General features: G+C 55.9%; 1 protein-coding gene across 2 annotated transcripts in view; it reads right to left on the bottom strand.

Annotated features, from left to right (window-relative positions):
* TMEM104 (transmembrane protein 104) overlaps positions 1-27,206 on the bottom strand; it is a 55,720-nt gene that overhangs the window by 10,949 nt on the left and 17,565 nt on the right. For both annotated transcript variants that reach the window (XM_019745605.2, XM_019745606.2), the window contains exon 9: positions 6,104-6,197. In XM_019745605.2, the coding sequence (XP_019601164.2) occupies positions 6,104-6,197 (94 nt within the window). The remainder of the gene's footprint in view (positions 1-6,103; positions 6,198-27,206) is intronic.

The raw sequence follows: 27,206 nt of genomic DNA, 5'->3' as shown, positions 1-27,206 counted from the left end.
GGGGCCTACAAGGAGGTAAGAAAAGTGAAATATGGCCCTGATCTGACAGGGCTGTGTTTTTATGAGAGGAGGAATCGACGCCAGAGCGCTCGGTCTCTGCACGCACAGAAGAGAGGCCGCGTGAGGACAGGTGAGAAGGTGCCGTCCGCCTACAAGCAAGCAAGAGAGCTTACACCAGAAACCAACACCGCTAGCACCTTGATGTTGGGCTTCCAGCCTCCGGAACTGGGAGAAAACAAACTTCTGTTGTTGAAGCCGCCCAGCCTGTGGTGTTCCGTTATGGAAGCCTAAGCTGGATCAGAGAGCAAGCAGGGAGGCGAGCGAGTGGGGAGTCCCGTGATAGGGGCACTTGGATTCCCTTGTCTGAACGTAAATTCCTGCTCTCCGGGGCTGCTATGGGCTACGCCAGCTCTGCAGACGAAGGTGGCTGCCTGACCGTGCCCCGAGGCTGATGTTACCCTGGCCCGTGGGAAGCCCAGCTCTGTGTAGAGACACAGCTGTACCCATCAGACACCTCAGCCCGCTGACCACCAGCTACTGGAGCCTTATTCTCCCTCCCCGTGCGCGGTCCAGGCAGCTGGCCCACCTGCCTCCCAGGTGGAGCAGGAGTCCTTGCTGACGGCCAGGTCAGCGCACGTCTCAGCCACACGCAGAGCAGAGCTGCTGACCACAAAGGCTGCGCAGAGAAGAGGTGCGGCCAAAAGAGCAAAGGCCTTTGCTCAGGGCCCAGTTGAGCTCTGAGGTCAGACCTGCTGCGAAGGAAAGGGGTGATCTGGTGGCACGTGGCTGGCAATCTTTCATTAAGTGTCCACTCTACCCTAAGAGCCTTAAGACAGAAACCCCAGGTTCCTCTCCTTTAAACTGACCTCTGCATTTGCAGAGAGAACTTTCAGAAAATGAAGAATAAAATTAAGACCAAAACGAAACACATAAAGGTTTTCCTGGACTCCTTCCACTGGCTGTATAACTAGGGAACGCTGGACACTTAAGGTTCCAGGAGAGCCCTGGATGGTGGCCTAGAGAGAGCGAGGGCTTGGGGCACAGGGCTGGCTGGCTGCTTAGGGGCCGAGGGGTACCTTCATTTTTGGAGGTGTGGGGGCCCTTTCTGGCCCTCTGAGAAGCACTCGTTGACTAAAGGGACAGCAGTGAGTGGCTGTGAAGGAATGCATACACCGAGCTGGCGTGCTGAGCAACAGGACGTGAACAGATGGCCCAGACCAAGGGGACCCCTGGCTGCTGGTGGTGACAGATCAGAGCAGTCCTACCAGGAGACGCTCCGCTGAGATCAGTCATGGCTCTGCAGGGGAGTCAGCCAAGCAGTGCAGATAATTCTGGGGACAAGTAAAACCAGAGAGCCCTTATGTTCCCTCCCAGGTGATGGTCTCCTCCTGGGGACCTTCTGCCACTTGGGCCACCACCACCCAGTCCCATGTCTCCCCTTGGCTCGGTCTGGAAGACAAATCTGGGGCACCTGTCGGGGGCGGGTGGCGAGAGCAGGGCCAAGAAACTTCTTGAGGCAGGCAGGCTCACTCAAGTTTATCCACGGATGCTCGCTCAGAGGACGGCGCCTGACCCACTTTGAGCGGAACACCGAGACGGTAACAGTGCTCTGAATACACAATCAGAGGGAAGGTGGCCCTGTGGGTCCCAGACCCAGACCAAGGAGGGCTGCTGCGCTCCAGAGCAGCCTTTATTAGAAAGAATCAGTTTTTTAATAATGCCAAATGGGGTGTCCTGAGCTGAGCCAGCTGTTCATGTCCCCAACTGGGAGGCGCCTGCTGGCATTTATGGGGGGCAGGGGGAGCTGGTAACAATGGGAGTGAAGTAATGATGCTCCCTCCCGGGTGGCCCAGGGGGGAACAGTCTACTGTCATCGTCTTAGTGGCTTGGGGCTTGGGCTCTGAAGCCACAGCTGCTGGGCCTGGGGACACAAGGAGTGGGACTTCTGGTCATGTCTCTAAGGGTCCCTGGTCTGCTGACTGCTGACAGTGAGAGCACTAGAAGCGCCAGATGAAGCCCCTGGCTTCCCTGTGAGGTGGGCCTGCTTCTCCTTTTCTTCAGCTCAAGCTTCCTTGAAGGTGGTGGGGGTGGAGGCTTGTTGGGGTGCAGGAGGGCTCCCTGCCGGGTATGCGTCTGGGACCAGTGCTGGGGTGGGGCAGAGGGGAGGCTGTACACAGCTGACCGGTGATGCTTCAAGATCTCACTGGGGACACTCAGTGCCACAGTTCTTTCTGGGGGGCCCTGATCTCATGGCCTCCCCAGGGGAGGCTCACTCTGAGGCTGCTCTAGGCACGTGATGACTGACAGAGACGACGACGGCAGGGAGGCACACGACTGCTGAGCCGCTGCCAGCACTGTGCTAACAGCTTGCACACGACCCCAATTTCTCTTCACAGCTGGTCCAGGAAGGAAGTGCTGCCTTTGCTGCTGCCAAACAAGGACCCTGGCTAAGGCAGGCTTGGCCTGTCCTACACATCAGGAGTGCACACGGTCCCACCCCGGAAGCGAACAAAGGGAGGAGGTGCCGTGGGAGTGGCCGGCAGGAGGGGCACCCAGGCCAGAGCCCAAGCTGTCTACTCCGGAGGCTGCAGCTGATCAGGGGTGAGAGGCTGGATGGAACCGGGCCGGTCAGGAAGTTGTCTAAGGCCTGAACAATTGCAGGCCCCGGACTATCGTGCACATGTGAATCAGAGACATGTGGAATCTGGTCTCCCAAATTGACTGGCCTGGTCTTCCCAGAACTTATTTGGGGAACAAAAGAAATGAATCCACACTGGCACTTGTCTTACATGTTCTGACATTTTCCTGGACGAGTGGCTATTTGCAGAGACCATGCAACCCTCTCCAGCCCGCCTGGCATCACGAGGGGCTGCTGGCGCTAACGCCTGGAGGAGGGCCCTGAGCAAGCCCGGGCGGCGCTGAGGAGCCAGCCTCAAGGCTTCTCGGCGCCTCCTCCAGGTGGGCCACTCGGGGCAGGATCCTGACAGCCTCCTCAGGCTCGTTTCAGCAGATGGCAGAACCAATTCCTCACTAAGCTCAGGGAAGTTTCTGGCTCAGCACATTTATTTACATGATTTTCGGTCCCTTTGGTGCTCTCTCTTCCCTTTTGTCTTCCTAAAACCCAAGCCAGCTTATCGCCACCCGTGCTCCCCACTCAGCTCTCTCGGACCAAGGAGGAAAGAGGGAAGAGGGCGGAGTGTGGGGAAGCAGGGACGGTCACGGGGACACGGCTGCAAAGCAGCTTTTCAAAGGCAACGTGAAAAGGGAGTTCGCTGCAAACTGACAACAGGGTGCAGACTTGCGAGGACAAACAGGGCTTTGGTGCTCACTGCCTTTGGAGGAGTTCTAGAAAAATCACCTGGAATATGCTCAGGCCAGAGGAGAGACCCCCTCAGACGGCCTGTCAACCTCCAGTGGGCAGACCTCGGTCCCTCCCACTACCGGGTGGCCTGGTTGGGGTGCTTGGCGGCTCCCAGATTCCTCGATGTCTGTCCCCTTCCCCCTCCTGATGCTGTGCTGCTGTCTTCCGCCAGCTCTACAAGGAAAAATGCCCAGGTGGCTGCAGTGCCCCACGCTGGGACTGGCCCCTCCCCCCACCCAGGCTGGACGACATTCCAGTTTACTTGACTGGGTGATTTTGTCTCAGGTGAGAGGTTTACTTTTCAAGCGCAGGAGAAAAACGCCGGCCTGTGATGTCACCCAAGGAGCACGCTGGAGGGGAGGCTCGGGAGAGGCTACTGCCACCTGGTTATCTATTGGATCAAAGGGAGGACAGACGCAAATGACTTGCAGAGACAAGGTGTCAAGACAACAATGTCACCATCCAAACGCAAGGGTGCATGACCTTCACGGGCTGGTCTCTCCCTCTGCAGCCAAGAATGTCTCAAGGCCACTGCCACCTCGCTGTGCCGCACTGTAGGGGGTGCCTGGGGGAGGGGGCCAGAGTCTCAGGGGGGAGACCCAGGGGCTTTTCAGCCCCTGGGCTCATGGTAGCCACCTCACTGCCCTGTGGGAGGGGCTCTGGCTGGGAGAAAGTGAAGCAGAATGGGGTCACCAGGGGCCGGAGGCCCGTGCCCTGAGGAAGAACAGTCAATTGTCCAAAGCCAACAGCCGGTTCTGGGGAGGAGAGGACTCCAACAGCAAGATGGAAAGGGAGCAGGGGCTGTTCCCAGGTGCCTTTGAGGCCCCCGGGGCACAGGGACGCTCAGCGCCTCCTCTGAGGGTGGGAGCGGGGCGGACCTCGATTCTGTCAGTATCCTCCTCTCCCTCTTATGATCTTCTCCCTTTTAATGAATGTCTTGCTCACCAGACAGAGGACTCCGTCACGCTAAATGCACCGGGGTGTATGGAAGCCATTAACTGTCATGATCCCCTCGTGGGCTGACACGGGAATCTATCACACTGGTGGCAGCATGGCCTTGCCTCCACCTCTCCCACCCTGCTCCTGCCCTCCCCACTGCTGGTGCAGGAGGTCAAGGACAGCCAATCCCCAGCGGGCAGGGGCCAGGCTCCCAGGACTTTGGGACCCAACAGCACAGGGGGCGAGAGAAGCGAGGAGGAAGAACATTTTTCTCCACTGCTTTACTGAGAAAACGCCTTCTGAAGGTCACGAGGGTGTTCAAATACTTCCGATAAGCGGCCTCACAAGGGGGAGGGCCTGGTTCTGATCCCTGCGGATCCCGACTTTTGGACACAAGCCCGCCTGGTGCCTAAGGAGGCTCCATCCCAACATCGCGCCCGCGGAGCTAGTGTGATCCTCGCGTTCTAAGCAGCAGTGAGGCCTCATTTTCCCAGGGGGTCATGTTAACGTAACCTAGGGCTTTTGAGCTTGTGAGCGAAATTTGGGTGACAACAGGAGCAGACCCACTGCACGGGGTAGATAAGGAACCCTGCCCCCTCATCCTGACTGGGTGGTGATGGACAGGCTCCTCAGGTTATAAAGGACCCAAAGCTCACACTCCAGAAACAGTCCTGCTCTCGTTTCCTTGAAAGGAAGGCCCAAGAGTGGGAAGAAGTTACAGGCGGGTGGGTCTGGCTCAAGCCGAAGCAGAGCTTCCCAGCACTGACAAACGGTCCCCACAGAGCACAGGGGACCCTTGTCTGGTGATGAGCTCCTGGTGGCTCGCTGCACAGCCTGGGATGATCGCCGCGTCCCTTCCAACTGAAGATGCCAGGGCTCCCGTGAGGTGCTGGCTCCTTACCGGGGATCTTGCAATCCCAAGAGGGAGGTTCCGGGGGACCAGAGGTGCCAGAATTGCCGGCAGTCATTTGGCTCGGACACTGTCTGAGTTTGTCATGATCTAGTGCTGAGTGCCTGCATGTAATGAGGAGCGATGTACACCCGAGTCCTGACGAGGGGCGGACGCAGTGGGAAGGGAAGCTGGGGAAGGGGGTCAGGAAGGGGGAGCCCCACCCACAACGGCACCAGACCAAAACAAGCGTGAAACCGATCCCAGAGCACATGCCAGCTGATGGGGTGGCAGGGACCCCACACCGCCTGTCCTGGGTCCAGGTGGGTCAGCAGCCCAACCCCTCCGGGTGGCTAGCAGGATGGTGTGGCAGAATGAACAAGCTCCCTACTGCATACCTGATCTAAAGGGAGAGACCCCCAAACTGCCCCCCAGGACAGCCACACTCTTGCTCAGAGGGGTGTCAGTCAGTCAGAAGGCACCGCAGCCAGGGATGTGGCGGTGGCTGCCACGGCCGGCTGGTTTTATGGCTGTGTGGCATAGTGCACCCGTGAGAACGCGGAGTGGCACTGCTCTCGTGCCTGAGGGGGCAGAACCTGATCCCAGAGTCTGTGGGGTGGTGGGGACCCAGCATGGGCATGTGAAAAAGGCTGGCTCCAGAGTCGGCGGTCCTGGGGCTACCTCAAGCCCTGTCCACACTATGTAACCTCAAAATGACATCAATTTTCAGTACTAAAATGTCCCCACCAGTGAAAAGGCAAGCAGCACACCTGCCTCCGCCTTGCCCTCGGGAGCCCACGCAAACCTCCACCACGTCCCAGCTACGCCTGTGCGCCTGCACGGCTGTCGCAGGAAAGGTTAAGGAGGGGACCAGGGGAGAAAGGGCGGAGACGCAAGAAGTTTGTCAGACTCACCGATCCATCGCATCAGGGAGGTCAGGATCTGCAGGTACTTGGTTTTCTGGACGTCAAAGAAGGTGAAGGGTCCCAGGAGGAGAGTAAAGACAGCCTGAGTAACAAAAACAAGAGTGAGAGGGGCGCACAGGCCTGGCCGCATGCAGCACACCGTTCACGCAACCTCTGGGCCAGGCTGGTCCTAACCCAGGTATGCACCTGGCCCGGCGGAGGCCCCCTGGGGTCAGATAGCATCACCTGCGAGTTTCCAGTGTCATGGGTACAACAGAAATCCAGAGCCATGCTTCTCTGCCGTCCCTCACACTTACTGTCCTGAGACTCCTTTCCAGGCTAGTCCAGGCGACACCCTGGGGCCACCATCGCCTAGTCACTTCTGCTTAGCAAACACTGACTAAAGATTCACAGCCGGGCACTGAGCTGGGAACAGCACAGATTAGGTACAAAAGGGCAGGAAGACAGGATCTGAAGCACCAGGCACGCAGCACCTCAGGGCTTACTGGAAAGAAAGGACACGGGGAGGAGGGGCCGTGGGGGCCGTGACAATGCACGGCAGTGGAGGGGACACGGTTCTGCAGGGTTCAGAGGAAAGGATCAATCAGGATGTCAGGATGTCATTAATCAGCAATGTTTTTAACTTCAAGAGAAGAGGAACCTTGGAGAACCAGAGCCAGCGGCTTCCAGGGCAAATCCCTCAGAGAAACACCCCAGACCAAGGAGACAAGTAGCACATCCAGGGAAAGTGGGTGTGGAGAAATCTGCGGAGGGGATGGGAGTCCAGCGAGAGGAGTGGCTGCCTGCGGGCACCTCAGTTCTCTTCCTTTTTGGAGAACAGGGGAGAGTGTTTACTTAAAAAAAAAAAAAAAAAAAAAGAGAATTCAAAGCCTGTCTTAGAAAACTGGTCTGTGGGAGATCTGAACCCTCTTTGCAAAAGAAAATGGGTGAACGTGGCACAGTGGAGACGGGCTGAGGGGAGGCGAGGATCTTCATGCCGAATTAGGTGCTCAGGAAGCAGAGGAATTAAGAGCTGCTGGTTGGAGTTAGGATGATGGCACCATTTCCAATCTGCCACTCGGAAGCAGCAGAGGCATCAGCCTTATTAGCATTTACACTGGGCCATTTTATCACGTTCATGCTAATGACACTCACCAGAGATGCGGCAGACGCTGGGAAGCCCGAATGTGGGGTGTGGGGCCCACTTTGGGGTGTCGGGCTCTGGGTGAATACATCCCAGCTGCTGGGCCTGGCAGCCAGTCCCCAGCCAGCTCGCCTGCGGGAGCTCAGCAGAAGGGGGAGCTGAGCCTGTCCCTTCCCCGCCCCCGTCACAAGGAGAGCAGGATGTGGGAGAAGCTGTGACCTCTTATCCAAGTCCATTATCAGTGTGAGACTGAATGACACGAAAGAAAGACTAAAGCGCTGCTTAAGGAAAAGGCTCTAATTAGCTGGGGTGGATAAAGCCTTCTGGCAGTCACGAGGGCTGGGAGACTTCTGGAAACAGCTTTCTGCTGGGGGCCAAGGACCAGCTCTGCTTCCGCTTAGCAGAGGGAGTAGAGAAGCGTCTCCATCAGGCTAGAGGACAGGGACTCACGGCAGCCTGGTTCCCCTCAGGCCCAGGGAGAAGGGCTGGGGACACAGGAAGGTGCAGTCACCGAATGCCATCAGGTCTGTATGGAGCGCCATCAGCAAGTTGTTTAGGAAAATTACTATTTCAGGGAAACTTTCCACCGATGGATTTCTCTTCTGAAGGATGGGAGAGGGAGATGTCATGTGGAAGGATACGTACAAAGCCAACTGGCCACAAGTTTCCAAATAACCATGGCCTGATCCAAACCGGACTCCCGATGCGCCCGGAGGCCAGGTGGCGAGGTGTTTCACCTCTGACCTGCGGTGCAGGAAAGCAGGGTACTCGAGCTGTGGGCACTGGAAATCTCCTTGGGGGTGGCTCATGTGGGAGGTCAGACCTCATCGCTGAAGCCTAAAGACTGGTTTTCAGGAAGTTCCACTATGTACAAATGGGGAGAGCAGAATCAGCCCCAATTGCAGGCAGGGAATTCTGCTTCTGCCAGCTGCACAGGTCCCTTCCTCCAGGAGTCCTCTCGGATGCCAAATCCATCTTCCTCCTCCTCGGCAGATGTTTACCAACATGCTATTACACAGGAGGCCCATTTTATAAAACCGCCGCATGGGATCCCAGTCCCCTATAGTGTCCCTCTATTTACTAAGCCCAAGCACATGGACACATCTCAAGAGTGCAGAGTCAGAAGTCCATGTGCAGTGCCAGCTGACTGACGGGGCTGAGAGTCAACAGGCGCTCAGACAAGGGTCCGCCCCCACCTGGCACTCTCGTGTCCAGTCCTAGGGACAGCGGGTCTATCCTCGAAGTGGGAAGAGGCGGTGAAAGGCTCTTTTGGAAAGCTCATTTGGTCCACAGCAGTGACATCCACAGCTGGACGGCAGCTGGGACGTAGTTTCTTTTGCTTTTAATGCTCAGGACCCCAGACGGACCACCTCACTTGGGAGGGCGCAGGGCCACTTAGTACAGGAAACACGCAGACTGCCACACAGCAGCCCTTGCACAGGGCCGCTGGCTCACGCATCAGAGGGCACCCAGACAGATACACAGCACAAGCTGGGGCTAATTACGGAACAGGTGTCCTCTGCAAATTAGGTAGAGCCAGACGCGGCTACTGCAGGGACAGGCGTCTGGGCTGGGAAAGGACAGAGGACATGGAGCTGTGTCATGTGCTGCCATGCCTTGGTGGCTGCAAGGTCTTTGGGGAGGAACGGGGTGCAGGAGAAGACACGGCCCCAGGGTCCCGATGGTCTAGCCTGGACAGAGCTGTTCATCTCTGAATGCTGAACAGCCAAGCGTGGCACCTTCTGTTTTCCTTTTTCTTTTTCAAAAAGAAGAAACAGAAAGCCGAGAGACAGCCTATCCTCTCGGGTCTTCTCGTCTAGCCGGTGTGACATTATAAATTAGCTGGCTCCTGAGCAATTTTCCAAGCCCCAAATGCCATTGATCAGTTCAAACTCAAGTCTCTGTTCAAGGACTCCCCTGATACTTCTCCTAAGGGGAGGCACGACACCAACCACTGCAGCCAAACGCGTTTCTTAAAGAAAAAAGCAATTCTTTGCTTTCTAACAAAATCCTCAAACAGATCACTGGGCATGAGGCCTGAGACAGACCTGGGAAGGTGCAAATGGGGCCACTTGTGTCGCTCTTTCTCCTTCGGTCAGTGAGTTTAGACGTGCACCAAGGGCCCCACGGCAACTTTGCCAGACTTCATGGACACACGGCAGCTCCCGTCCCCAGGGACACGGCTGGTACAGTGTCCCCGCAGCACTCCAGGTTTAACATGGGGTCTACAGACAATGCAGCGGCTTCTCCCCCGGCGTCCCTGTGTAGGTTAAGAGTGCAGCCCACCTCCAGTTGCTCTGGTTCCAAATGTCCAACAATCTCAGATTCCTTCCTCACTTCCTGTGCTGGTGTAGAGGATCTAACTTGGTGGCTTAAAACCACAGACATGTATTTCTCACAGCCTGGACCGGAAAGGGAACGTAGGGCAAGGGCTCCTAGCCTGCCTGGGTGGGACTGGGGTGAGGACATGGTGGGGGTTCTGGAGGAAATAATATCTAAAGTGAGAGGCATCAGGTAGGCAGGGGGGCTGGGGAGAGCTCAGGACTGCCCTCTCAGAATCTGTCTCAATCCTTGTCTGTCCTCTCTGTCCTGGGCCCAGAGCCAGTGTCGTCTCCCCACACTCAGCCCCAACCATATCTGCTCATTAATCCTCAGTGGCTTGTCACTTCAGAGAGGACAAAGGCCAGTGGCCCCATGGTCTGGTTCCAGCCACCTCGCTCAACCTCGGTTCTGAGATGCCAGCCCAGCGCCTGCAGTCTCGCAGCCCTGGGCTGTGTGCGTCCCTGCGTGCTCAGTGCCTCCTGCCACTGGGCCTTTGCTCGGCAAGCTCGTCCCTCCTTTCTGCGGGACAGGCCTGCCATCTGTGAAGCCCCACTCAAAAGCCTGCTCCTTCACCCAGCTGTTGTCTTAGGATTGCCCTCACTGGACTCTGCCGTGACCCCCCCAACAGTGCTCGGCACGGTGCCCCCACAGGAGGACTGAGCCGAGTTTTGCGTACGCCTGGAGGACGGGGCTGGCAGGGACGAGCCACATTTCTCCAGCCTCTGCCAGAAAGGAATCCAAGGGCAGGGGAATAAAGACAGTCCTAATCTACCTCCCAGGCCTCTGTTCGCCGGAGGCAGGAAGGAAATCCACTCCTCGGGGTCAGTGGAGAGACACTGGACAGGACAGGCTTTGTGGAGGCCCGGATGCTCACGCCCCACAAGCTGGCTGGCATCTGGAAACTGAAGACTCCATGGGTAACTCGAGCCACCAAGTTCCTGTCGGGAGCGGTTCGGAGCAGTCGGAACAGCCAGCCCGACTACGGAACGGGAGAAACACGCGCTGTGCTTCTGAAGACAATGGATCTTTACATCAGGAACTTGCGACTCAGGCCTCCTGAGGCGGAGCTGTGCTCATCACCTGTCTCCCTCCTCGTGAGTTTTAACCCCACAGCCCACGGCACTCAGAGGAAAGGCTCCAATGCAACGTAACCTTGTTTCACACCCAAAATGAGCCCAGGCCTGGCGACGTGTTGTGTCCTTTGTTTAACTGTACAAAACGGGGAAGCAGGAGTAAGTGCGTCAACACCAGAGCCCAAGAGGAAAGCAGCTTGATACCTCTCTGCCTGCCTCCAAATCTCTCTGCAAGTTTAGCTGGTCAGAGAAACAAAACTTAAACTTGGAGCTAATCCCAAACGCAACGCCAGCTCGACAGGCTGCGTCTCTTGGTCCTGCCTTCAGCCTGCGTATCTGCCCTGTCTGCCCAGCTGCTGACTGCTCACCGCCCCACCCATCAGCTGTCCCAGGGTAACTTCCCGCCCAGGGCTGCAGGTCCCCCTGCACTCTGCAGAGAGCTCACCCTCAGGGACCACGGCCACCTGTGAGGTCACCACGCAGGCAACAATGCCTCATTTTATTAACGAGGGGGCTGAGGGAAGAGGGAGGTTTGGTGAGAGTAAGGAAGCGGTGGAGGGGCACGGAAGTCTCCTGCCCCTGCCCCTCTGACTGCCCTCCCACACTCTGCACAGTGTTGGGCTGTTCCCTCCCCCCTGCCCCACATTCCCACTTAGAGCTAATTCTCACCCTCAGGTCTTTAGTCTCATGATCTCGCCTGCTGGCAGAGAACTTCCCTCTCCACCTTCCTTCTTCCTGTCACCTTCCAAGCCCTGCTCAAGTGCCAGTCTCCTTGGTGAGTCTCTCCAAATGTTCTAATCCTCCCTGGGGCTCTCGATGGAACCACCAAGCCCATGGCTGCTGTCATGTTACTGAATTCTTGTAGGCTGTGAGTTGCTCCTTTATCATGGGTTCCTTCTGTGCCCCCAGCAGAACGCAAGCCCCGTGATGGCATCCTTGTTCACGCCAGCACCGAGGGAGGCTTGGCCCACTTGAGATGCTCGCTAAGCATCTGCAGGCATTTGGAAGTGCCTGGTAGAAACGTATGATCCTGCAGCGGGGGAGGAGGCAACCCCCGTCTGGCTGACTTGCTTCATACCCTTTGCCATCCCTCCCGCACGGGCAGTGTCTGAGCTGGCAGAGCAAAAGGCACATAGGAAAGCAGTTCACAGTGTCAGGGGGAAGACCCTTCCCCAAATAGTGGTGACATCAACATGCTTTGACTTAGGAAGAGCAAATGGAAACCGCCATGCTCCGAGTGTACCCACTGGTTTCAGGGGGAATGGTACTCAGCCCCGATCAAGGAGAAAAGGTGCATCTGAGTAGAGCCTGGGGAACCTGGCAGCCTGCCATCAGCAGCATCTCCCGGGACCCTCATCAAGGAAAGGCTTGGATCCCAATGGGCTGTGACCACTGTCAGTCTGTGTGGCCTCCAGAAAGGATGACGTCATAGAAGAAACCTCAGGTCAAGAACCTAAACAGGTGCTCAAAGGAGCGACTCTTTCCATGCCTACCTCTGGGAGACAGTACATTCACAGTTTCCAAGTGGTCACAATCCAGCCACCTACCAGTTCTTTTACAAAACAAAGCTAAAGCCCCAAATCCTGTTTGCTGTCGTCTTTTTTCCTGCTGGGAAGAGTGGAGAGGATTACAGCTTCTAATTGGAACTTAAACTTGGACGAAATGCAACAACACCCCTAGTCTCTCTCACTCCCCTCAGAAAAGACGGAAGAGACCAAGGGCACACTGCTCTTGGAGGAAAGGGAAGACAGGAGAGAACCGTGTGCTAAAGTGACGGCCACCACACAGGACAAATGTCCTAAGAACCTCTGAGCAACTCCATGGGACAGAGAATAACCAATTACCTCTGCAACAAGTGACAGTGAGAGAATATCCTAGAAGCTAGGCAGAACAGCCAGCTGACTGTTGATCCAGGCAGGCTGGTGGGTCCTCTCAGCCCTGCCCCGACCTAGCGCAGCACCAGTGGAAACCAAGGCCCAACGGCTGTGAAGCCAGCAGTGGCCAGTGAGGCACAAAGGCTATGCTTCTGTGGTGTCCCCTTGCTCCAGGCCCGAGAGAAAGCTCGAACTGAGGGAGGCACCACTGACCAGCAGCAGGTCCACTAGGGACCTGACGAGACAGCAAGCGGGTGACTCACTAGATGGCAAGTTCTCGGAGAGCTCGCTTATTATTTATTTCCCTCTAAAAATCAGGGTTTTGGGGTTTGTTTGTGATTCCCACCGTGCTGTGAGATGGAGCTTCCAGGAGCCAAGAATGCAGCCATCAGAAGCTTTCTCTTCGCTCCACCTGTCTGCCCCCAGAGTTCCAACATAAAAGCCAGAGGATCCACGTAGAGCCTTCTTGCTCGAGGGTTGGGGCGAGTCGGATTTCTCTGTTAACTCTGTTAGCAGGGGTGACGAAGCAAGGCTGGAAGCTGGCACGCGATGTGCTGCCTGCTCGACCCTAAGCACACAGGATCTGCGGGAGCTGACTGCAGGGCACACGGGCTTGGCAGGCTCAGGGCTCAGGGCTGGTTCAGGCGGAGATGGCACCATGCTGATGGCACCGCTGAGCTCTCTGGACTGGTCCTGGAGGGTGTTACAAGTGGTAGAGGAAGCAGATGAACAGACTGCAAGGCTGTCCTTGTCAGGTTCGAGGGGTTAAGAGTTAATTGGGGTTAATGGCAACTCAGCGGGAACCCATCCCTACGTGGGAATGGAACTTTCTACCGTCCTTGAAGTACACTGAAGAAACGTTCAAGGGTTCGATTTTTGTTTCTCAAGTGGCTCTGAACATTTTAGTTGGGGGGTTTTTACACGCATTTTCCCAACTTGAATGATGTCTGGGGCTTCATCCTCAAAAAAGGAGGGGCGTCCTGAGACAGCAAGGGACAGTGGAGGGGCCACCGACTCCAGGGCCCCATGCACTGACATGGGGGTGTGGGGGTGTTGTGTCCTGATGTTGCCCGGCTGTGAGGCCCCGGAGCATTGCTGAACTTCTCCAAGCACGTTCCATGTGCACAGAGGCGATCAGTGACCATTAGCCCTGCCCGCCTGACCCGACTGGTATCACCACACACCCACCTCACCACGCGCATCTGTCTCCCAACATCCCGGGTGGGGGAGGAGAAAGGACTGCGGGGAGTGAGGCCCGCCAGCCAAAGAAGCTCATGTCAGTACTATTCCTGCTGGACTCCATGTCCTCCACCCAAGTGCAGTAATGGTCCAAATGCCCTTTAGGGGGCTTCACGTTCTTCCCGACCAAATGCCTGTGAGGGAATGAGCACAGGTGCTGGGCCTGAAGTCGTGTTGGTAGCGTGTGCCAAGCCCAGTGAACCATCATCGCAGCTTATTTGCCAAAAACCCAGGATGAGATGCATCACGCCATCTAGAGGAGGTTGTCTGAGCGTGAGAATGAGGGTTCAGAAACGACACCCCCCCCCCCCAACCCCTAGGGCAGGAGATGAGCAGGGACCCTCTAAGGGCCCAGCCCAGGTCTGAGTGACCCAGGGATGCGAGCAGCTGTGGTGGGAGGGGGACCTTCTACCAGGACAGGCTGTTGGGCTTCAGACACCAACCCAAGCATGAGGGAGACGCTGCCAATCTCTCCGCCACCGATCCCTCAAGTACCGTTTACCTGGTGGAGAGTAATGAAGACAGAGGCTGGGGCGCCTCTGTGAGTGCACTTACCCACTCTGCAGCCATGATTCGTCTGCCCAACACCACCCCAGAACTGCTGCTTAGAGCAAGTTACCATGGCGTCTAAAGCCTGGGCCCACCTCTCCCTCCCAAACCCCAGCCTAGAAGGTACTTGGGAGGCATTTCCTGAATGCATGAAAAGACTGAAAGAGTCAGGTGATGCCAGAAGATAAAAACAGAGAGTTAGTACCTAGAAGTCAACTTGGAATCCAACTGTTACCTCACGACATCTTTCAGCAGAAAACCAAGTCTGCTTATGCCAAACAAGTCAGCCCCATTCTGAATAGTGCGGAGATACGTAACGCCTGCAGCTCTCGTGAAAAGGTGAGTCTCTACTTGCTGGAAGACACTGAGCCTCCGGGAGAGGAGGGCGCTGAGTCCTTGGGAGAAGAGAGCACTGAGCCCCCAAGAGAGGGGGTGCTGAGGCCCAAGCAAAGGCAGTAATAAGCCAAACAGGTCTGGATTCCCACAGTGAGTTCTAAAGCAGCCGCTGAGCTACGAAACAGAGGCAAGAAACCAGATCCAGAAGAGAAAGGCTCAACAGCGAGTCAAACCCCCGCTCAGGGAGCTGGAAGAAGACAAGTCCCTGTGCCCGGTTAACTGAGAGGAGGACAGAGCCCTGGGCCCCTTCTCGGCCCAGACACAGACGGGCCACTGAGTTGACACTCAACCACCTTTGTGAAAACACTACCAGGGAGCCTGGGAGAATAATTTCGGGGAGAAACCATGGAAGGGGAGGCTGCTCTTTTCCCTGACGCTGTCCCCAATGACCTGGTGGGCCAGGGCTGCCCACCCCCCGCCACTTCCCCACGGATAGCTCCAGCTGTCACGGTCCAGAACACAGCCTCCCACGTGCGAATTCAGTCAATGTGGCAGGAAGAGAATGGATGAGAGCCTCCAGGACAGAGCTGAGGGAGCAGCTGCTTTCGGGGCCCGGAATCAAGTGGCAGCCACAGCGCAGGCTGTGCGGGGCAAGAGCTCCCTGGACCATCAGCACCCACGCTGGAGGGGAGGGCCCAACACAGGACGGCCCAGGCCCCCGGAGCTTCGCTCCAGTCTCCAGGAGCCTGGGTGATGCCGTCTGCAGCCCTGTCGGCCCCGAGACAGCCAGGGCACTGGGAAAGCAGCTCTGGGCTGGCTCGGTTACTCCCCAACGCACTCACTGAAAGGCTGCCTTTGACTGTTAGACAGTCAAGAACACCCCCAGGTCTCTTCCTCAACACCTCTGCCTCCTCCTTCTCACGGCAACTGGAAACAAAGCAGAGACCTAGAAAAGAACCCAGATAACTTCCTTTGCGGAACCTCCTTCTCTAGACACCCCCTGCCCTACATGGACGAGACAGAAATCCTTAGAGACCTGGGGTCTGAAACCTATGGTTTTTGCTCTGGGAGGCAAAGAAAAAAAAAAAAAAAGGAGAGAGAGAGCATGTCTCCTCCTTAATCCATAGATGGTGATAAGAAAGGTCAGGACACTTGTCACAAGCTTCTATTATCGAGCAGTGTGATGTCTCACCTAGAGCCTGGTTGCTTAACGGTTTTAAAGATGGTGGGAGAAGGGGCTGCCCAGGAGAGAGAAACGTCACTACCCACTAGAGGTCTCCTTCAGCACAGGGTGGGTGGCCTGGCCACACGCCACCGGGAAATGGTCCATGTACTGTGACGACGGCTGGAGGGAGCCCACGTCTTTCCAGTACGCGTGCTGCCGTGGCTCCAGCCATCTCGACCACAACCTCAGAACCTCCTCCTGGCCCCCCGCCGTTGGAATCAGGACAAGTCCCAGACACCGGCCAGGTATCACCCCCAATGTCACCTCCAAGCCCCAAGCTGGGACATGGCTGGGGAGTTGCCTTATGAGGCGAAATTGTTGGCAGGGAGGGAGAGTTCTACCCCCAAACACGCCACTCTTGCCCCTAGAGCCTTCCCTAGCTTCCTGACACTCCCGAGGAGATGGTCCGTCACGCAGAGGAGGCTTTGCCCTGGGGACAGGGAAGAAAGAGGCTCCCAGGACCTGCATGAGAACCATTACTGGGCGTCCACTGTGAGCCTGACATGATAGCATCTTCCATCTAAGATCTCTTTTTAATCTTGACACCCTTTAAATGGATGACTGCCTCCATGTCAGAAAAGTAAGGTTGTGGGGCTTAAATAACTTGTCTAACAGCTCATAGCTGAGACACAGCTGAGGTCAGAACTCGGGTTTCCACAGCCAAGGCCCAGACCCTCTTTAGGGCATTTCACTGCCTCCCTTCATTACGTCCTAGAGGAAGAGTGCCCACTACCCCCTCCATGCCTGGCTCCCTCGGGGGCCGGGCTGGTCCAATGGCGTCAGCCTGGCATGGCTGCTGTCCCCCTCGCCCTCTTATTGGACAAGACTGCATGCCTGTGTTGTCTCTCTTTTTCAGCTGAAAGGCCAGATGGTACCCGGGGGTGGGCAGAGTTCCAAGGATTTGATGCCAAAGCTGCAACCCTTGTGGTTTGGGGGGAAAAGATAAATATTGTGGAAAACCCACAGTCACTCACTCAATGATTAGCAGCCACCTGGGTTTTTGTAAAGGCCAGCCTGGCTCCTCGCAAGCGGGAGAGAGAGCTGGAGCCCACACCCACAGGTCCAGGTGAAAAGACCAACGCCTGGTCTTGAACTTGGCGGGCTTTGAGACATTCTGACAAGAGCCTGGGGTGGGACACAGGGGGTGTGTGTGCGTGAGGCTGTGGGAAGTGGGGTGAAACAGGCAGAGGGCTGGGGGCTCTGCCTGGAGAAACAGACCTGACTTTGGAGCTGGCACCTGTTCTAATACCTCATTGCTCACATCTCAGGCACCAAAGAGGGGACGGAAGAGAAAGAGATGGGCAGTGAGCCCTCCTCGATTTCCTGGCAAACAGACAGCTTCTGACTGCTCCCCTCCACCTCCAGCCCCCAAAGACAGGGTGCCCGTAGTCCTTGTTGAAGGGTAGCTTCTGTCCGGGCAATGAGGGGCAGAGGATCAGCCGTGCCTTTGGGAAAGGAGGGGCTGGCTGGACATGGAGTTTTTCTGGCTGGAGCAGCGGCCACCAGCTGTGGTGAGCCTGGGTGTCAGCAGGTACCAGGGCTGACGGAGGGACTCGCACCCATGCCCGGCCACAGACCCAGCAGTGGAAGCCCACCCGAGAGTGGTCTCATTCACAGAGCAAGTTCCTGTGTGAGGCCCCACGCTGCTCTGGACGGCCAGGTGAACAAAGCACAGCCCTGCCTTCGAGGAGCTCACAGTGAGGCAGAGCAGCTGAACTCTATAAAAGGCCAATCAACGCCAGGCAGAGGTGAGGGGAGAGGAGGGTGGGCTGCAGGTGTCTCAGGGGAAGGGGCCTCGATCTCAGTCTGGAATAAGCAAGCCCTTGCCAGACTCTGAAGCAAGGGAAAGGCAAACGAAGGGCACGGAGCCACACAAGTGCACAGCGTTTTTAAGGCCAGTGTGGGGGGGGGGGCGCAGTGGTGAGAGAGAAGGTTCCAGAAGGAGACTGGAACAGACTGTGCCTCATTAAGTTCAGACACTGTCTTACGGAGAGGAGCTGCTAAAAGGTTTTTAGCAGGGAAATGGCCGTTAGATTTGCCTAAAAGCAGGGCTGAAAGAATGACATACAGAAACATAAAACCTCGTGACGCTGGGGCGATCCTCATACCTGGACGACAGGGACCAGGGCCCCGAGAGCAGCACCTCTCTGCGGACAAGTGGGCTCCATGGCTCTCCTGTGTCCCCTGGGTGGGAGTCCTCTCTTTTCTAATGGGACGAGGTTTGAAAGGGACTTTAAATCATTTGAACTACAGGTTCTGGGGGGTGGGGAGAGAAAGCATGCGGATACACTCCTGTCCACCTGGGATGCAGCGGGCCCCATGGAACCAGAGCGAGGAAGGTGCATGTGTCCAGGGCAGGCTGCAATAAACCATCTGCGGCCAAAAGAAACAGGTCTTGGAAGGGAGGCAAGGCTTTCCTCATTTCAGTGGCCAGATTTAGCCACTGAAATCTCTCCACAGAGAATCAAACCAGCTCTGTGTCTTGGTCTATGTACACAGGATGTCAAGGAAGGGAGAGGGTGGGGACAGGGCGTACTTCCCCAGGACCATGCCTGCAGAGGAATTGTGCCACTGCCTCACACACAGAAAGCTGGAGGAATTCCTCTTGCTTGGCCACATGACCCAGAGGCTGGGAATGGCTGTTGGGGCCAGGCTGGGGTCAACCGGTCCTTACAGGTCCTTGGAACTAGAGGACTTGGGAGCAGGTGGGTTGGGGAGCATTCTGTGCACCATGGACTGTGTCATGAGTGACAGGGGTGGGAGCCTCTGGGCCATCAATCTTGCCCCCCATCATCCGGGCAAGAAAGTTGTCACACCCTCAACCACCTGATTCTGTCAGGAATTAAGCTGCTCAGATACTCTCAGTGATGGGGCGGTGTGTGTGCCCCATGGACCTTAGAGCAGGCAGGGTTAACCTGCTAGCAGCTGATTGCTTGTGGTGCCCCAGCCCGGGGCCGCGAGGACGCAGAGCCATTGCCCTCTGTGCACAGCTCGCGGAGAGGTGCCAGGCAATCACTGCAGATGCTCTCGGCACCTTCCCTTCCTCATTCCACTCTACCCACTTGTCTCTATGGAGGAAGGGCGGATGGCGGTGGGAATGCTCAGCGCTGGAGCTGGGGGAGGGAGGGAAGGAAGTCAGGTGCCCAGTACACGGGAGCCCTGCAGAGAGGAGCAGCACAGGCGGAGCTGGCTCCACCCCTTCCCCCCGCTGACGTGTGACCTCGAAATAGACCCAAACCGAGCAGGATTGGAACAGGATTCTTTGCCGGCACTGAGTAACCTTGGAGGTGGGGAAGGAGGGGAGACAGCACGTCACGCTGGCTGATCAAGGAGCTCTGTGGAATTGGGGATAAGAAACCACACTAATATCTCTCCAGCTTCCTCCCTACTTGGTGGTCAGAGTGAGGCCTCCCTGTGGCACTGGCATGCTGGGCTCTGAGAGCGCTTTCTGTAGGGACCCGAGAGGGGCCTTTTGGCCCCAGGTAACAAAGCAGCCATTGGCAACGGTATGTTGTTGGAGGCCCTTTTCTCTTGAGGACACTCAGAGTCTGAAACCAGTCTGGTCAGAGCAGGAGTGATGCTGTTCCCTGTTGGCACCGAAGCCCGAGGCATCAACTCCAGCTACTAATGACACCAGGCTGGCGATCTGGGCACGTCTGGCCACCGTCTCCCTGGAGGAGGCAAGGCACAGGGGGTCCCTGACAGCTGCCTCCAGAGCTGTGGCTCCAGAAGCCGTTCTGGATGGGAGACCAGAGCAGGCAGGACCGTTTATTCCTGTGGGGGGTCCTCGGCCAGCAGGAGTTCTCACAGGGGAGCATACACAGAATCCTGCTCAGAACTGGTTGCAAATGCAGAGTCCTGGGCTTGCACCCTACATTCTGCTACATTAGGGCCTGGGGTGAGACCCAGCAATCTGTATTTTTAATAGTGTCTGAAGGCATTCTCACACTAGGGGTCCTGGAACCAAACTTGGAGACACAGTGGAAGCTCCTGTTCCTGATCTGGGGGAAGGGAACGGCTGGGCAGTCTCCTGGAGGCCAGTTAGCTGTCTCTGGGGTGGAGCACAGCCCCCCTAGAGCGGTGAGGAGGAAGCTGCCAGGACCACTTGGCTGTCACAGACATGTGTGTCTGTCTGTCTTCCAGCCCCAGTCAGCACCCAACACCCGGCCTGGTGGTCTCTTCCCTTCTCTTCTCAAGGTTTACCTAGAACGTCTCAATCCCGTGACTAAAGGAAGTTCTTCCCATGGCCAAACTCGGTCTGCCCTGCTGTGCTCTCTGCTTCCTTCTAGATTCACACTTGGACCCAACCTCTGCCCCACAACACCCCCTGCAGTACCTCCCTTTGCACTTGAAGGCTTATTAACATGTACCTTGGTCTACTCTTGGCTAATCCACAAGACATCCCGAGCTCATGCTAATTAATCAGCAATTAATCATTCATACACACCCTAATCGTTCATCTCCGCTTAATGCCAGTCATGCCGGTGTCCGGGCACCACTCTGCTGGCTTCCGTAAACCCTCTGGCGTTCTTTGCTCTGCTGTCACCTCAGGGCCAGCCCACAGTCTGGAGAACGTGCCCACAGATACTTCTATTCTCTGCACGGTCTGCAGGGTAGCATGCTGGTTGGGACGACGGAGAGGCGCGGCTATTACTTTAGTATGAGCACTTCAATTAATTAAACAATTACCACCAGTGCCCTGGGGCGCTATTTAGAAAGACACCAGATTCTGCTTATAATAGACACCCTGTAACAGACTGTGAACATAATTCTGGGAGTAGCATCGCTTCACGGAACTCTGCAGGGCCACCGCCAGGACCCTGCACCCATCTTCATGGAATAAAAGCATCAGAGAGACACGGAGCTGGAGGAGGAAAATGGTTTGGCACGGTTTTCATTCCACGAGTGCAAAATATTTAAACACATTCCATATGACGCTAAAACTACTGGAAGGCTGCTGGATTCCTTAGATTACAGTTTTTTCCTGCACTTTTGGGGAGATGAAGCAAAAAAAAAAAAAAAAAAGGAGGGGGGGAAGCAGGGGATTGGGAATCAATAACTGGGACATTTCCTTGAAGAATACAAAGTCATTTTTAGCTCTTGGCCCGGAAATGGGAGGTTTGGAAGCAGAGGGGCTGCAGCGTTTTGGGCATTTGCCTGGAGCCGCTTCTTGATGGAAAAGACTGAACACACACACGGGTCAGCAGCCAGGGGCAGGCCAGGTAGCTTGCGAAGCAAAGAACAGCAGGTTACCATCCCCGACTGAGCCACTCACAGATGAGGAGGGCTCAAGCCTCAAGCTCTGGGTCAGCTTGGGATCAGTGTGAAGTGTGGATAAAAATGGTCCCAAAAAAGCACAGCGCAGAAGGTCCTCAGCAGGGATGGACGCTCCCCACGGAGACCTACTTGGAGGCTTCCCAACCAAACTGGCCTGTGCACGAGTGTGGGCCGTGGGTGTGCACGGAAGCTGCAGGAAGCCCTCCCAGCCTGGGGGTGCGTGTGGCCTGCTGATTTCTCTCAGGTGGGCTGCTTGTGACGCCACCCCAATCCCACGCTGCCCATTACATGAACTGGGACTCAGATTTCTGCACCTTCACACAAGAGATGGGTTTTGAAAGTCCGATTTATAAAGACTTCATTTTCACAGAATGACATTTCAAACGCACTAGGGAAATGGAAGTACTTAAGAGAAACCTGCTGGCAAGTCCTTCTGTAAAGCAACGAATCATTTTGTAACAAATAATCACCTCCCTGGCCTGTTTACACATTTGGACTTTCATATAATGGGGTTTATTAAGAGATGTTGAGTATGGGGCTGGGGGTGGTGGAGGCCAGGTAATAGTACACAAGATAATTGCCCTGTCTCCATGTACTTCTCTGGGTGAACTGGGGGCGGGGGAGGGGGCAGGGTGAAAGGGTAAGAAAACAGACAAAGTCAAAATGACATTTTCCCACTTGTCCAGGAATAAGACTGGCTTGCCTTGGGCGAGTGGTATTTGCAAGGATGTACTCATGACTTTCCAGATCACAGAGATGGGGGTAGACATCCAGGGCATTCTAATAGGGGCAGAGAGACAAACTGCCATCGTGACAAGGGGTCTGGCAGTCAGCTGGCTCAGCAGTAGGAACCACATTTTCTCCACCCAGGAGGACACCGTCAAGCCTGGAGGAACGCAACTAATGCACAAGCGAGCAGCTTCTGAGGTTTGGGGGAGGTGTGTGGGGGGGGGACTGTCCAGAAGAAACCACTCCCATGGGCTTGTGATCCAGATTCCCCAAACCTGGTCTCTTTACTGGGAGCATGAAGACGGGAGTTTGGGGGATCAAGCATCGTCCTCTAAGCTGGTGTGTCAGGTACTGGCCATGCAGAGGTGGGGTGTGATGGATGGCGGGCTTAACGTCAGCCGACAGAACGCCTGTGCCTGAGAGTCACAAGAAAATAAAAACAACCCTCTCACTGAGCTGGAGGAGGAAGCTCAGGCCAAACACCCAAAGGTGCTGGGAAGGGGGGGGGCGGCAGTCACTGTGCTACTCAGGTCTCCTCAGAAAGGTGAGGGCTGGTCCGCAGCAACCCTGGGCAGCAGCTGGGCAGGCCTGGGGATGGACTGGAGGCCGCAGCGGGTAGTGGGGGCTTACAGGGTCCCTTGGCAGGAGTTCACTAGAGAAACCAGTGTCGGAGTGAGTGACAGAGTAATTGGAATTTCATTTAGAAAGGGCTGGGGCTGGGGCTGGGAGATGGAAAGCATGCCAAAAAACAAGAAGTCATTCCCAGGATGAGATATGTAGACAGCTCCGTAGGGGGAAAAGACAAAAAGAAAAATACAGGCCTGTCCCTGTATTATTGATTTCCTTGAAAAAGAAAGACACCAGCTGATCCTTTAAAGTCACTCATTTCAATCTGAGCGCTGGTCACTGTTTCAAGATAGAATTCACTCACCCGGCTCCTGTTTGGGTAGTGGGCACACGCATTTTGGGATGTGGGGCAGAAATTCATTCTTCCTTAGACCCAGGATAATGTGAGGAAAGCAGAGCTTCAGCACATGGGGGGCGGGACTGTACCTGGGCCAGGGGTCCTCCCAGAGGCTCGTGCCGACACAGAACCAGAGCAGCTGTCTGAAGATACCACAGATCTCCACCAGGCCAAGCTCCCAGCGCCAGCCAGGCCTGGGCCTGGGCCAGGAAAGCTGCTCCCCTCACCACTCCCGCGGTGGCCACCCAGGAAGACGGGCATCTTCCCATGGACAAGTGGGGAGAAAAGGGTGAACGGCAAATGAAATTAGACCTTTCTGGAGCCTCCAGAACTGAACGAGGAGGAGCTGACAGAGGCACATTGTGAGAGGAAGAAAGAGAATGAAAAGACGGGTTTCCCTGGTAGTCCTGGGTCCCCAAACAGTCACCACCCTAGGAAGGATGTCCCAGATGCTGGAAGCAACACCCTGCTCCCTGCCGTGCGGCAGGCAGGACTCTCTCCTCAGCTTGCTCCCATTTACTGGACTTAGGATCTGCTCTGTTTCCAGATGCAGCCAACCCATCAGACCCTTCCATAAAGAAGCTCATCTGTCCTGTCAGTTCCTCCAGCCTGCGGGGGGCACCCTTCACATGGAACCCTACTGGAGCTGTGCTCTGGGAGCACACGGTGGTGCCCTGTACGTGTGCAGCAGTGTCCCTGAGCGCCCCCAAGTCCTGTGAAGTCCCTGCTGCCGCTAGAACTTGTGGCCCCACTTGGACATTCCCTCCACACTGGTCCTGAAGGCCTCTAGGCCACCTCTTGACCCAGAATTGGTAAGAATAAATATTCAAGTAAAGGCAGCAGTGACCCACTTATTCGCAGATGCCACCGCCCCAGGGCACAGTGGCTGATGCTGAAAGAACAAAGAGAGACGTGGCAGGGGAAGGGGGACGTCCTTGGGAAGAAGCCTTCAATTACAACGCTGCTTGAGTGAAGCGAGGGGCAGCAAGAAGACAGTGTATCGACCAGGCAGACCAGCAGGATATGCAAACACGGATCACTACACAGACACCATCCTCAGGAGTATCGCCCCAACCCTCCGCAAATGGCAGCTCCAAGTACCGACGAACAGGCGCGACCTGCCCCCCGTACCTGGGCCTGGCATCGGGGCCACCCTGCTAGCCCCGCAAGTCTGTGTCACCAGGGCCAGAGGACGGGGCTGGGCTGGGCTCCCGTCTCTGTCTCAGCTCTGTGACCCTGAGGAAGTCACTATCTCCGAGTGCCAGTTTTCTCTGCTGCAAGACGGGATGGTGTCATGGACCTTGCTGCGTGGCCAAGAGGACAAAACCAGAAATGAGAAAGTAGCTGGTAGCACGCTAAGCCAGTGCAAGACAAACCACAGCGGGAAGGACCAGTCACAGGTTGGCACGGCCCTACCCTGGGGGTGCATTACTCCCTTCTCCACCCTCACAAAAAGAATGCCTTCCTCTCGGGTGGTACTGTTTTAGGAAGAAACCATTTGGCTCTACACGGGACTGCACACTGCTTTGCTTTAAGTATTGCAAATGTACAGAGGCAAGAGTTGCTATGTAAGACTAAGCCAAGACAGAACCAGAAAACACGGCCTCCTGGTACAGAAAGAAACCAGGACGCTCGGGGAAGGCCCGGGAGGACCCTTCCAACGTTAGCCTGAGCTCGAATTGCAGACTGCCTACCTACTCCTCTAGGAAGGGAGTCCAGCACACAAAACTCCCCTGCGGTCCCCAGCATACACCCTGCTTCTTCAAGGGGATGTCTGGAGGGAGTCTGGGGAGAAGCCCCTCTGTGCGGCAGAGGGTGGCAGGTCATCCGCCGGGCACTTGTAAGCCACGTGTCTCTCTCTCCCTTGTCACCCATGCCCTGGAGGCAGATCTCAGCTCCTGCGTTCAGGGCAGGATGGCAACCAGGGTGACCTTGTTCTGTTCCGAGGCAGCCCACGAGGGTCCCCCACTCAATACCGGCGCCAGTTTGCGGCCAAGTCTCAGCCAGGAAGCGCTCCGCTCTGCCATCTGCGTTCGCGGCTCTGCGTGGCCAGTGCCTGCTGGGTGCTGGTGACCCAGCAGCAGTGTCTGTCCACCTGTAAATGGTGGATGCCGCTCCTGTGAACAGCCAGGAGCTTCCAGCACTTGGGGAATCCCACTGTACCCCCAGGGCTTCCTTTGGACACTCCTGAGGCAGCAATGACAGGGCCCAGAACCCAGGCAGGGGTGTGAATGACAGGCTGAGAAGCACGTGCATCTGAGGAAGTGAAACGGGAGCGCCTGGCAGTGCCCTTGACTCCAGGGGATGGCGACGCATGTCCCGTTTCCCAGACACTCGGGACAGTCCGATTCCTGGATGGGCCTGATTTATATACAAAGTTACTGCTTCACCAGTGGTCCCAGACTCCTGCTCACTGTACAGGAAAGAATGAAACTTAAATCCTGGCTTTGTTTCCTACCCAAGCCAGAGAAGCTCTGCAGAAAGAGTCCCAAGATATCCCCAGCCTGGAGGCAAGGTTGCTGGTTTGAAAGAGTTGGAGCATCTAACACTTTTCCTTTTGATCCTTCAAAGGAGCAGGAGGGGGGTTGTTGGGGTTCTAAGACTCCATGGCCTGCTGAAGGCAGGTCCTGATGTCAGTTCTCATGGGGTCTCATGACAGGGCCCAGGTCACTGCTGGCTCCAGCTGTGGCAGCTTGCTGGGACGCCCTGGAGAGCACGTGACTCACAGGACCCCCTGCCTCACAGCGCCCTGTAACGTGGCCACTCCAAAGAAGGAGATGGAGAAACTGACTCATCTCAGCTGCACTGGCAATCAGAGAACGTGGGCGGAGGTCGCAGGGTGGGGGTGGGGGGGAGGAATTTTCCATTTGTTAAGGTCAAGGGCTTTGGGAGGCGACTGGGAGCTGCTGGTGGAGGAAGCTCCCTTCTTACAAGTAATCACAATGCTACACACAGGCCAGCCTCGGAGAGAGCTAATATCCCAAATATTCTCATTCTGGGCGTGCATCTCAGCATTCCCAAGAAGACACGGACGAGATCGTTTCCAGAGGACTTTCTGAAAATTAAACCACAAAATAAAAGCCTGTATCTTTATCCCCCGGACCTGCTAGCCTCTTAGCATTTCAATGAAGTGTTCCTGCGGAGGCCCTTTTAAACATGCGGGCCAGACAGGTGCAGCATCTCCCTAAGACAGACAGGTGACTGCACCTGGGGAGGAAGGGGGCTTACATATGCTCACTGTCCTGCCCCACATTTGGTGAAGTCTGGCTGGCGACAAAATCAGAAACAGCTGGTAGAAAGAGGTGCACGGGAGTCTCCAGAAGGGAAGGACAATCTTCTGAATGTGAAAGACTGGGGTGCAAGGGGAAAAGGAAACCCTCGTCCCCTGTGATCCAAAGAGGCCACTTGATGGAATGAAGACAGAGGGATGAGCCCCATAGGCCAGACTGGAGAGGGAAAGAAGCCATCACCACTTCTAACAGAGAGCTCAGGACCCAGGAAGGAAACCTACACCTGCCAACCCCTCCTCCCACCTCACTCAGGGGGAGCCTGCAGAGGGATGGAGAACACCCAGCATGTAGGTTCAGGAGACACTGTTCTGCAGAAGCCTGGGACCCTGGGAGCCACACACAAACTCTGGAGACAATGGGAAGGTCCATCTGCCTTGCATTTCTCTAAACCAGGCAGAAGAGTGCATCGGAGCACATAACCTCCTGGGCAAACCGAAGCCCTCAGCAGTGGACTGAAGGGGGCGTGGGGAGAGGAAGGGTATCAACAACCCAGAGAGAACAGGCTGTTTCTGCTCACCCTTGCTTGCCTATTGCTGTAGCTTTTGCAGGCCTGGTGGCAATTAGCTTTATAAGTTATAAGTATACTATCTGGGAGAGGAAGGCAGTAATTAATGCCTGTCTGCTTTCCTGAAGGTTTCCTTCTGTTCGGTCAGAGAGTTATTAAGATTCAGGGAGCGAGGCTTCCATCATATGGAAGCTTTACAGGAATAAGTGAAGGAACAATTTAATAAGGCAATAATAATGCTTCTAAATAATTTACCAGGCAAACGGCAGCAGCCAATATTCCACGGGCTCCACATCAATTTTGCCAGGCCGATTCTGTACAGACTCCCGTGGCCCCCCAGGGAGACACCCACCTGCGGGGCCCTGCTACTGCCCCCCAATCCTGTCAGCCCCCTTCCTCCATCTCCTTCTGCCCACACTAGTTAGAGCTCTAGGTGGGTTCTTACATTTACTAACACTTTTGCTAACTTTATCAATCATGGCTTGTTGAAATGCTAAGAGGCTGGCAGGTCTGGGTTCTCCTGGATGCCCCGAGTTACTCTGCCCACCCCCAAGGCTGGGGAAGTGGGGAAGGGTGCCAGGAAGC

The sequence above is a fragment of the Rhinolophus sinicus genome, linkage group LG15, assembly GCF_036562045.2.
Source record: "Rhinolophus sinicus isolate RSC01 linkage group LG15, ASM3656204v1, whole genome shotgun sequence".
In the NCBI taxonomy this organism is placed as follows: domain Eukaryota; kingdom Metazoa; phylum Chordata; class Mammalia; order Chiroptera; family Rhinolophidae; genus Rhinolophus; species Rhinolophus sinicus.
The sequence above is the reverse complement of the archived record's forward strand: the minus strand, read 5'-3'. Positions and strand labels throughout refer to the sequence as shown.